At 37.3% G+C, this 12,464-nt stretch overlaps 1 protein-coding gene across 1 annotated transcript in view; it reads right to left on the reverse strand.

The window, feature by feature from the left end:
• Positions 1 to 12,244, reverse strand: part of hephl1a (hephaestin-like 1a) — a 33,135-nt gene extending 20,891 nt beyond the window's left edge. Inside the window, exons 1-12 of the mRNA XM_058744428.1 lie at positions 12,134 to 12,244; positions 11,482 to 11,648; positions 10,889 to 11,133; positions 5,906 to 6,118; positions 5,562 to 5,750; positions 4,611 to 4,865; positions 3,622 to 3,790; positions 3,068 to 3,207; positions 2,556 to 2,687; positions 2,127 to 2,332; positions 1,591 to 1,741; positions 1,274 to 1,486 (exon numbers count right to left, since the gene is read on the reverse strand). Of these exons, the coding sequence (XP_058600411.1) occupies positions 1,274 to 1,486; positions 1,591 to 1,741; positions 2,127 to 2,332; positions 2,556 to 2,687; positions 3,068 to 3,207; positions 3,622 to 3,790; positions 4,611 to 4,865; positions 5,562 to 5,750; positions 5,906 to 6,118; positions 10,889 to 11,133; positions 11,482 to 11,648; positions 12,134 to 12,154 (2,101 nt within the window). The 5' untranslated portion in view covers positions 12,155 to 12,244. The remainder of the gene's footprint in view (positions 1 to 1,273; positions 1,487 to 1,590; positions 1,742 to 2,126; positions 2,333 to 2,555; positions 2,688 to 3,067; positions 3,208 to 3,621; positions 3,791 to 4,610; positions 4,866 to 5,561; positions 5,751 to 5,905; positions 6,119 to 10,888; positions 11,134 to 11,481; positions 11,649 to 12,133) is intronic.
• Between the last annotated feature and the right edge of the window lie 220 nt (positions 12,245 to 12,464).

Below are 12,464 nucleotides of genomic sequence, written 5' to 3' on the forward strand. Positions count from 1 at the left end.
CAGAAATTGCACAATAATTATGCAGAGAAGCTTCCAGAGAAGTATTAGAAGGTGCAACAATTGTTTTGAACAAAAAGATTTGTTCTGATGCAAATCTGCTAGATCTAGCTGGACTTTTTCCTGTTATGAAGACTTGCTTGAATGCGAAATACCACCATATCCAACAAAGCAGTTTAACAAGCGCTCAGAATGACCATTGTTTTGATGTGCTGCTCACTTTAAACTGTAGAAATGGTCAAATGGAGCTACCATTGTCATTTTGTATCGAATTTTGTAACCAAGCTGGGGTTCAGAACCTTTCTTGATATTGTCAGTTCATCATTATCAGAACATGTACCAAAAACATTGAAGCTGGTGGTTATTACTTTGTCTGTGTCACTCTTATCGCAAAGTCACCATAGTCAGTCTGTATCTAGGCCAGATGTTGGACTTGCGCCCAGTAAATACCACAAAACAGCCCTTTACGGTCAGTGAACACTTACACAGACCTCTACAACCAGACAGTCCCTCAATGCAGAGCCCCTATTTCCAGCTAAGGCCATAATGCATCATGCCAGGACCAGCTGGGACTGCAAAGTAGACCTAAATGACTAGCAGGATCACTAATTGATCTCTCTGTCAGTCTCTGATCATTATACTGCACCATGTTTTCAACCTGCTGGTCAGATTACAACCACTGCCTCAATGATCTCACCCAAGTCTGTTGTCGTCCACGCCAGTCTCTAAGCAAATCAGCTGCTTCCAATTTTGAATACCATACAGAAACATGTGGTTGGAATCAATCATGTTGTGTTCGCTCTATTCTTTCGTTCATTCTATGGCTATGGTTTGCTCAGTGGGCAAAACGTTTAATATTCAGCAAACTGTATAAATCTCATTTGAAAATATCAATTGAAATCACTGAATACCGATTTACTAATTGGAAACAGTGATGCAGGTCCATGATTTCATTAGCATCAAATTACCAAGTATAAATGTGTATATTTGTATTCATTTTTCATTTATTTCCTCCTGTATAGTTATTGCATGCACCTTGTGCTTGTACTTTGTACTTGCAGTGTCTGTTCTGGAAATGTCCTGAGAAAAATAACTTTTCTAGAACATTCTTGAAACAAACATTGTTAGTTTGGTTAGGATCTGGCACAACACCAAAATCATTATTAGTAAAAGCATTACAAGTAATGCGTCAAAGCCAGCCATATCTTCCATTGCTTGAGTGTACAGGATAAGCATTTACACACTTGTATACCTGATGTAAAGGGCTGTGACTTACCATTATTGTCAGGTGTCATGCAAACGGTCACTGCGGTATGTGGGAAGACACTGAGAGTGTCACGGTTCATCCCATCTCGTCGAAACGTGTTACCCTCGAAATAGACCCCATGGATATCCACCTCAGTGCCCAAGCCAAGTATGTGCCACATAGCATGTTCCCCATTACACAAGTCCAGATCAGGCAGGTTTCCATACATGAAGCCATTCACCGCTGAGAAGGAACCCACACATACTTTATTCAAGTTTATGGTGTGACTATTTTAATTGTCACAAAGTGGGGAATGTAAAAGTGCATGATCAAACACATATGCATACCGTGCATCTTATTGCTTTCCTGAAACTCTTCATTAGCTGGATCTGAATCACCGCTACCAAACTTTTTAATGTTCTCTTGCAGATACCAGCTTTCATTCTCATCCATCACCGAGAACAGCAGAAAAAACTCGTGCTGAATTTTGTCAGCATGCTTAAGAGACACACCCACAACATGGAAAAAAACATCACACCCACACATAGGCCATTATATTCACTTGCATTACATTCAATTTTTCCACAAACTGCAGTGTTGACTGCATTCTTCAAAGAATCAACCCTGAAGTTACTGTAAGGAAAAAGTTTTTTTTTTCCCTCTTTAAATTTATGGAAGTATACATTTAATAATTAATACAAATAGACAATTAGTGCCAAAAATGCTTTCCCCAACTGATTGATTTAGTCCAGATTTGTAAACCTGTTATCTAATAATATAAAAGAGCTCATATAAAACAAATTTAAGTTGACAGTCAAACAATGTGACAGAAAAACAATCCTTCATTTCATTTTTAAGCCCTGTTTTTTTTTAAGTTTATTACCTGATGGCCACTTGCATCAAGAACACCTTTCTTGCACACTTGTATGGGCCCAAATAAACCAGAGTTCGTGTCCTGAACAGGATCAACAGCGGAATAGTACAAGTATGCAAGACAAGGAGGATCACTGCTGGAGGGACCTTCAATTACTCTCCAACGATAGGTGAACTGTTTACCAGGAGCCACAGAGGCTCCAGCTTTCTGAGTACCTGTGGAGGGGGAAAAAAGAAATAGCTTCATGCACACATTTGGGATTTAAGTCATTAATCTATCAAATATTATTATTTGAGTTCACAGATGTTCAGTTTCCAAAATGAAATGGTCACCAAAGGCCTAAAGCAGTGGTTCTTAAACTTTCTTGATTGAATGTCCCATTTAGAAACCCTAGATTGAAGATCTATGCGTGTGTACCTGTAGCTGTATATAACTTACCATCCTGATACTTTGCTCCTTCATAGGTCTTCTCATAATGCAGACCATGTGGCTGAATGCTGTAGTCACGTGTAGCTCTGTTAAAGAATGTCACAATGATAACATCACCAGTCTCTGCTCTGATTACAGGACCTGGGGAGGAAGTGGGGGAGGGGGGTAGAGAAAATTGATCATTTAAACTACATTAATAAGACTGAAAGGCACTCGTACATCACAGCATGGTATCACCTCTATGGCATATTACTATACTTCTTATTCAGAAACATTAAAGTTGGCAGGAAATCAAAATTAACCATATTTTTCTTCATGTATGTTATTGGTCTTATAGTCAACCATTCATGCATGCATGCATCATTTTTTTCATATTTTTTGACCTCAAACATTTAAATCAAAACTGGCTCCTCCTGTGATATGATTGATTTGTCTTTGATTAATATTTTAAAGTTGGCATGAAACAATTTCAGCAAAGAGGATTCAGTGTTCAACATGTAAGACACAAGTGAGGATTTTACCCAGAATTCCAAGATGCTCATCCGATCCCACAATGTGTGTTTTGGTAGTAAATGTGCTGTCAGTGTATGAAATGTATCTGGCCTTCAGGTATTTTCCACCCAGCTTACCACCTTCATGACTGAAATACGATTCAGAGTCACTGCAGGAAGAGAAAGACATTAATGTAAATGAAAGTAATCTAATACAATTACAAAACCAACATGCATATTGCAAATTAAAAAAAAAAAAAAGTAAAATTCAATTATAAATAGATAATACCAGACATGCAGCAGCAATTTATTCTAAATAAATAAATTTTTTTCTCATTTATCTTTCATTTTTAGATATTTACAATTGTTTTCTATGGCTTCTTTCTGTGTACATGCATTGTCTGTGTACTAACGAATAGTGGCAAACGTTTATCCCATCCAAATTTATTCAATAACATTTAAAAGCAAAGCATAAGTCTGATCACTGCCCCTCAGAGCCTTCAGAATCCCTCAGCAATTTCAGATCTATCAGGTTTTGAGTTACTCAATCATGCATTAAAGCATCTCCAAATCTGTGTTTTTACCTGTCTGGTTCAGTAAGTGTTTTGTTTGTCATGTAGTTCATCCCTGAGGGGGCGTAGTCCCAATCCATCTCCTCAGCAGCAATGTAGAAATGTCTCTCTTTGCCAGGGGCTTGTGTTGGAGAGACTGAGGACCCACAGGCCGAGACCTCATAGAAACTCTGCATACCTGCTGCTCACAAGAACAGAGCGATTCAGATATATTGAAATAATTTTACCTGCTTCCCTTAAGTAAAGAAAGAGGCATAAGCAGTGCTAATCAGTCCTTTTGAACTGAATTACTGATAAAGACAACAGAGTTGAAGCTCTGAAAATAAATTACATTTAGAATAACAAATCATCCTGACAAATTACATTTGTGACCCTGGACCACAAAACCAGTCATAAGTGCCAATTTTTCAAAATTGAGATTTGTACATCAATGGAAAGCGTATTAATTCAGCTTTCAGATGATGTATGGTTTGTTAGGATCGGACAATATTTGGCCGAGATACAACTATTTGAAAATCTGGAATCTGAGGGTGCAAAAAAAAAAAATCTAAATATTGAGAAAATCACCTTTAAAGTTGTCCAAATGAAGTCCTTAGCTATGCATATTACTAATCAAATTAAGTTTTGATATTTATGGTAGGAAATTCACTAAATATCTTCATGGAACATGATCTTAACTTAATATCCTAATGATTTTTGGCATAAAATAAAAATGGATAATTTTGACCCATGCAATGTATTTTTGGCTGTTGCTACAAATATACCCCAGCGACTTAAGACTGCTTTTGTGGTCCAGGGTCATATTTATGGATTCAAATTTTTGGTATGAAATGATGAGGGGGTTTTTTTCAGTGTAGGAATTAAAAGCTTAAAACATGAACACTGTACCAAGCTACAAATCAAAACCGAAAGTGATCGTACACCGATTAGAGACAAAAACAATGCATCAAACAATTAGGCTTCACACAAAGAGGACCGAAAGACAATAAATCAGTTACTACCTCGTACATGATCGTTGACTTGGCAGCTTAACAACCATTTTCCTTCTGTTCTGGGGATCATTGTTGCGGTGACAAAAGTGGCAGGAAACAGACTAAGCACATCTGTGCGGTGCATGCGATCAATGAGGGTGTGTCCGTGGAAATAAGCTGAATGAATGTCCACCTCGTTGCCAATGCCGAAGAGATGCCAAGACACGGGACGTCCGACACACACTTTCAGTGTAGGCAAATTTCCATAAACATAGCCATTGATTGCTAATGGCAAAAGAGAAGAACAAACTGAACGAGTGACACAGAGATAATTGATGAGATGACATGAGCTTTATAATTAAACATATATTAATAAATACAAGGAAAACAATAATTCTGCCTGTTATTCATTTAGATAACAAAATGTCAGGCTTAGAAATTAAAACCACAAACATCGGTGTTTGTATTTTAGAGTGCAGAGAACTTTGGATATCAAAAGGAAAACTAAACTTTTCTGAATGGCTTTGTTCCAAAGTGGAACAGATAAGAAGGTACTTTCCATCAAAGTATAATAGCATCAGCTAAAAACACACCACGGGAATGTATGGGCTTACTTTCATAAAACCTATTACTGTTGGTTACAGACATTAATGTAGCTGTAAGGGTAGCACTTGTCATGCCAAAGCTGCACTTTTGATTCCCAGTAGTGTGTGCTAGGATACCAAAATTTCAGTAGTCAGCACCAAACTTACTGAAATTTAATAATTTCAGTACTAAAAAAAAAAAAAAAAAAAAATTTGCCATCTTTTTAACGGTTTAAGTGCTACAGTGCAATGTAAGCTGCTTTGTAGAAGTGTTTAGTAGAAAACATTAATATAAATAGTTAAGCTGATTTAAATAAACGTGTTTAGTTTCTATTATAAAAATAGAACATGTTTAATGTATGGATAAGGTTAAAGACCGAGACATCCCGAGACTTACAGTGCATGAGGTTGGACTCTCTGAACTCCTCGTCTACACTATCTGCAAGTACTTTTGTTGCATCTGGATTAGAGCAGAACTTTTCAATATTCTCCTCCAAGTACCAGCTCAAGTTCTCATCCACCACACTGAACATCAAAACGAAATCTTCATCCACATCAGAGCGCTTTTGACTAGAATCCAGAGTGCCTAAAGAGAAGAAAAGATATTAGGAAAAGACTAAAAATAAGAGTTAGAAGGGAGGAGTGCTTGATGCCAAGTAGATACTGTACAATCGTCTGTGTAAATAAACTAAAAATTTATTCCACGCATGTAGTTTACTAGGGCTTGAGTGTGGACCTTACCTTGTTTGCAGGTGAGCAGAGCTCCTATCAGCCCTGATGCAATGTCTTTTGGTGCATCTCCATGTGAATGGTAAATCCAGGTGAGACAGCTGGCATCTTTTTCAGTAGGAGCGTACTCTGGTTTGACCTGCCAGGTGTATGTGTAGCTCTCACCTGGAGCCACAGCATCATCGCTCTTATCACTGCCAGTGGTGCCGTCTGGATACAACGCTCCTAAAATACAGAGCAAAAGAGCTTGTCCAATCTCATCCGTTCAAGGACTCGTATCATAATCTGACAAATTGTAACAAATCTAGGACTTTAAAGGGGGCACACTGTATCAAAACTGCTTGCTCTTTTAGTATAAAATTCAATAAACAACCTTTCTTCCAAGTCCAAACAGATTTTTATGGAAGCTATGCTCATTCGGAAATATGTGCGGTACTGGTATCACAAGCATGACTAACACATGTTTACACAATGCCTATTCAGTAACTTGGCCTGCGACAGAAGTAGACACTGTAAAGTTAAACTTAACCTCATAAAGATTAGGAACAAATGACAGAAAGTTGCTTGTTAACTTGTGGTTAAAAACAAAGGTGCTGTACCAAGGTTACACATGAATAAACTTAATGTGATTATATGCATCAGTTTATGGTGCACATGTAAATGAAACGGGTAAGATTTATGTAATAGTTCACATCAAAATCCCCAGTGTTCATGCGTTTCTACACTACAGAGTGTTAAAGTAGAATTTAAGCAGTGTTGGAGTCAAGGAGATAATTATGTGACAATTAAGCGTTAATGATGAACAGCTGCTGTTATCAAGCAGAATCACTGAAGGAAAGAAAAACAATGAAAACAGAAAAAGAGAGAAACAAACAAGAACTACAACTGTGGCTTGTTGCATGAAGATAGCTGAACAAACTGAGTTTTAGAGTAGGTTTAGAGTTGACAAGTTGATAATTATAAATAATTATAATATATACAGTATGAATATAATAATGAGCAGATTTTGTCTCTACAATTCTCTCTAATCAATGCAAATCACTGTGCTCTCCCAGCTGAATTAGGTGCCAAGACCTGTATTTCTTCAAACATTACAAAGGTTGGTCTGCACTCTTTAGTCTTTTATTGGAATCAAGGCAGGAGATAAAATAGACAAATGTTTCTACTATCTGCCTTAGTGTCGAAACATTTATCCATTTTATCTCCTGCTTTGATTCCAATAAAAGACTAAAGAGTGCAGACCAACCTTTGTAATGTTCTAAAATTCTTTCACCATAAACTGCTTTAATTTAAAGTGAGAGAGAAGTGGCTTTATTGCATCAGATATGTGTCACTTTGCTCACAGCTGATTGGTTGCTTGTACTGCACTGGTGCAAAGCATGCATTGCGACATGAAGCGTTTTGTTGATTGTCACCATTGTTGAGATTCATATGCCGATTCATTATGTCTGTGTGTGTGTCTATATAATTACGTAGATTACAACTTTGTGCACGTGTATGCAACTGTTGTTGGAACCAAGATATAGGGCTAATGTTACATTAGAATTTAGTAATAAATGATGAGTTATAATAATGAGACCGAATACCAATCCACTTCTAAATTTCAATAAAACATTAACCTCTAAACCTCTGTAATTCTCAATAAGAGCTTCTGTAGATGTCTGACAGAAATAGTCAATCTGGGTTGCGTTTCCCAAAAGCATCGTTAGCTAGCTATGGTCACAAGTTCCATTGAACTCTATTGGTAACGACGGAACTTACTACCATAGTTGCTTTTGGGAAACACACCCCTGTTTAATAAGTGAAGCTGGTAATGCTGTTTGTGAAGTTGTTTAAACATCCTTGGTTGACATCTTGAGAGACTTAATGTCTTTTATTTCAGTTGATTTCATCTAAGGCTGTGAGTCAGTTGTAGTTTTTGTGTTTCTTGTTTTTCGGTTCCCGTTGTTTTTCTTTCTATCAGTGATTCTGCTTGTTAACAGCAGGGGCCTGTACCATGAAGCCGGTTTAGCTGGCTAGCCAGGTAAGTTTCAGTTTAGTTTGCGGCAACTCTGGGTTTTAGGTACCATGAAAGTGGTTTGGCTTTTAGCAGTGTTCGTCGCCATAGTAACTTATGCTCCACAGATAACCTGCTCCAGGGCAGGCTATGTTCTGGTTTAGAGATCTCAAACTGAAATTTGACCAACCAGCTTCAAGCAAAGCGACACATCTCTGACGCAATAAAGCCACTCCTCCAGTTTCTCTTTTCGAAATTAAAAGGATGCTACATAGTAAAACATTTTTAAAGATAAAATCTGATTTTTAGAGATTATTTTTTTATAATTATTTTTTATTTATATAATTATTGTACCCTTAATCCATTACACAAGCCAGCTTAGTTTAATAGTAATTAAGCTTTTATTTTAAAAATGCAGACATATAATACAGCAATATAAATAAGTTTTAGAATCAATAGCTTTAAACATGAGCTTAAATTAAGCATTTTTATACCAATAAATATCATCAATTCTATAAACTAACTTTACAACGTTTACTTGCACTCATATGGTAAGATGTTTTATTTAAGCTTTCCTCTGTGTAAATGCGTTTAAATTCTTCATATTCTTCAGTCTTTTAATCTTTGGTAGTGAATCGCACTGACTCTCTCACGAAGCGAATCACAGTTGAGGCATGTGACTGGCTGATTACTGATGTCACACTTTCATGTGCACGCGCTCCATTAACTCAGGATCAAGCCTGAGTTGACAAAGTTGATGATCAGCTTCATGTTACCAACAAAGCCGGATTGGACTAGTTTGGTTTAGTCAACTCAAAACTAATCCTGTAACCCTGAGTTTGTTCAGCCACCATCATGGTACAGGCCCCTGGTGTTCATCACTAATCCTCAATTGTCACATAATTATTGTATTAACCCAAACACTGCTTCAATGCTACAGGGTAAAACACAACACTGGGGACTTTGCTGTAAACTATTACATAGTATCTTACCAGTTTCATTTACAAATGGCGGAATATGAAATCACATTAGGTTTATTAATTTATATTCAAACTAGGGTGGGATTAGTGTAATGTGGCACACCTAAGCTTCAGGGCGTTTCTCTCTTCTTTTACAACAGAACACCCTGTGTCTACGGTGTATGCTGCTCTTGCTGTATTTTAGGATGTAGACCGATGTCATTACTCAATGATGACATTACTCAATGATCATAAGACATACCACTGCCATATTAGGAGAATTCTGCTAATGCCACATTTCTTTATTGCCCAATATTTCACTTCTGCTTTCTTATATATAGACAACGCCCAGCTAATACAGTTGCGCTTAGAATGAACTGCACCATTCGTGTCACCATTAAAGTGAACGTGATTGGTGTTGAATTCAAGCAAGGCTTTCAAGTTACTGAAATCACTTGACTTTCTGGAAACTATGCCAGAAATGTGGCCATGAAAATCAAACAGGAAGTGCCTCTTGTAAAGTTCACTCAAAGGTCAAATGACATAGGATTTAGACAAAATTAACATTAAGGATATAAATCAGTTATAAATAAAACAATGTTCTAAATTGTTAGCAAATTATATTTCTTTATTTGCAATAATACTGTTAAAATGTTAAGAATATTTTCTATTTAAATAAATATTTGACGTCCCACTTTAGAAAAGGATGTTTCAAAAGTGGGACAGCACGTTTTGACTAATGTGGGACAGTGAAATATTCCATTTTATTCAATTGATCAAATGTGCATTAAAAACGTTAAATGCCATACATGTAATTGTCAATTTTTAGGCTTATAATGCATCAATATTATTTAAAAATTGAGACTAGAGGACAATAAGATCCTGGACCATGATAAGGCCATGAGTGGCCAGGACTACTAATTTCTGTTTTGGAGAGTTTTTACCGTTACAATTTGCTTAACACATGCTTTTGAAAATACGTATTCCATATTCTTACCATGTGCAGAGTAAAGAAGTTTAATAACAGTTTTAAAGACATTCCATGTTCCAAAGTTTGAATCTTTTAAAAATAGTTTATGAAATTATTTTGCCATCTTTATTAAGTCCAATTTTATATTTTTGATTTCATTATGATTGTTGTTTCCAGAAATCTGACATTTTTCAAAAAATAAATTCCTTTAAATAGTATAAGCTTTGTGTGTTATATAGCTGTATTTAACATTCCACATATGAACATATAGGCTACTAGTTTTTTTATACAAACAGATGAAAACAGCAAACACACCACAAGCTTACTAAATTAAGCAAACATGTGAAGTTTGCTTTGTAAAAATTAAACTATTTCTAACACAAAACAGTGTCCCAGACATTAGAAAATCCACAAATTCTTAAACAATTTAGCACAAGGAGCACTAAAATGTGTGCCGTTTCCCCTTTAAGTACTTCCCCTTCCGATTTAGTTAGAAAACATCTTGGGGATTTAAAAATGGTATAAGATCTTGATTTATTGTTTTGCCTTCATATGGAAATATGACACATCAAAATTGCATTAGTATCCCACATTACTAATCCACCCGTGTATGGCTGTATATTTCTTTTCTTTTAGGTTAGTTAGAGCTCCTTCTTAAACTAGTTAGTGAACCATTTTGTTGGTTATTTTAGGCCTTGCTCTACCCTGAGCCCTTGCTCCCATTTATGTTATATTCCTTCCTGTTATGTAAATAAATATTTTTTTTGTGTATATATATACACACACACATATATACACATCATCAACTGGTGTCATCTTCACTCTGGGACAGAGGACTGAAGTGTGTTCTCGCTGTTCATTATCTTGTTACTTTCTTTTACCTTTGCCCTTTGATCCGCTATGAAACAAGTTGCTTTTTGACACTTTTCGTTTTTTGCTCTGTTATTGATTTATGGGATGTGTGTCAAGAGACTCTAAATTGCTTTTGTAACCCAAAGATAAACAGAAAGACTTAACATGGAGGGGAAATAGAACTAATGGAACTAATAGAGAGATAATGTATATCCAACCTTCTGAGTTCTTCTCATAGAACACTCCATGAGGGTGAAGAGAATAAGACCTGCTGGCAAAGTTCTTCATGTGCACTTCTATGACATCTCCAACCTCAGCCCGCAAAATGGGTCCGAGGAAGCCGAGCCAGGCAGGTTTAACTATCTCCTTGGAGTAAGAGTCATCTGTGTACTGTCTGTACACAGCTTTTTTGTAAACACTCCCTATCCGGGTCTCGCCACTTGACAGAAACACCGACGCATATCTGTTGAAGGGAGGCATTTAGGGAGAAATTAATAAGTAATGCTAATAATTCATTAATCGGCAATGTCCATCATACAATCATTCAGATAAGCTACTGTTATTATTACGGTGTACAGATCAGGATCCATGTTAATATTAATAATACATGCTATAAGCTATGAGTGTGTTACCCTACATCACCATGCACTTACAAAAAGCTTTACACATAAAAAATAAATACTACCTGTTGTTTATTAGTTACCTAGTAGCCTATTACAATAAACACAGTAATATAAAATGTCGCCTATTACTTTTACTGTTACTGGTAAATAGATACGCGTCATTTTGTCCTGTTTGTAAACGAACTCACTCGTCTTGCTCGATGCTCCGGTTATGGATGAGGTTTCGGCCAGTCGGTGCGTAATTCCAGTCTTCCTCTCTTATGGCTATATAATAGGTCCTCTTGAGACACTCGGCCTGCTGTAGCGCGATCACAGCCGTCACAAAAGCGCACAGCGCAGTCTTCATCGCTTTTAACTGAAAACAACAAACATGTATTACCAAAATCCGAGCCCGAGTCAAAAAGAGACGCACGCAAGCAATCTCAAACTGCTACTGTGCTCGGAAACTATGTGCCACAAAAAAATCTTGCGTTGAGTGCTGCTATGAGTGATATCGAAACTGAAAGTAGAGTTTAACGGGTGTTTCTCGGTCCTTCAAAACAGCGCTCCTTCACCCTCCACACATGCCCGGACGCGGTGACGAAACAACCATGCGCTTCGTGCGCGCCGCCTTTTGAATATCTGCTGCATCATCGGTTTGCCCGGTTTGCCCAGTGTTTCCACAATTCTTAAAGTGAAATAAAAAATAAGTGCCAGCTTTCTTTAAAATACGCTTAATACTCCTGCCATTTGCATGAGTTGGCAGCTATACACAATGACGGTACCGGCAGGCTGTGCGTTATCACTTACATAAATGTTTCTATAATGTGGACCGTTAGTTTATGACAGCAATTGCATTACCTTAGGGGTGATCACACTCATTCCTGGAGGGCTGGTGTCCCTGCTGAGTTTAGCTCCAACCCTAATTATACACACCTGAAGCAGCTAATCAAGGTCTTACTAGGCGTACTAGAAACACCCAGGCAGGAGCTAAACTCTGCAGGACACCGGCCGTCCAGGACCGAGTTTGGACACCCCTGTACCTAGACCCCTTAGTGCAGTGATCCTCAAATCTGGCTCGCGAGATCCACTTTCCTGCAGAGTTTAGCTCCAACCCTGATCAAACTCACTTACCTGTGATTTTCTAATGATCCTGAAGACACTGATTAGCATGCTCAGGTGTGTTTGATTA

Source organism: Onychostoma macrolepis, chromosome 15, assembly GCF_012432095.1.
Source record: "Onychostoma macrolepis isolate SWU-2019 chromosome 15, ASM1243209v1, whole genome shotgun sequence".
In the NCBI taxonomy this organism is placed as follows: domain Eukaryota; kingdom Metazoa; phylum Chordata; class Actinopteri; order Cypriniformes; family Cyprinidae; genus Onychostoma; species Onychostoma macrolepis.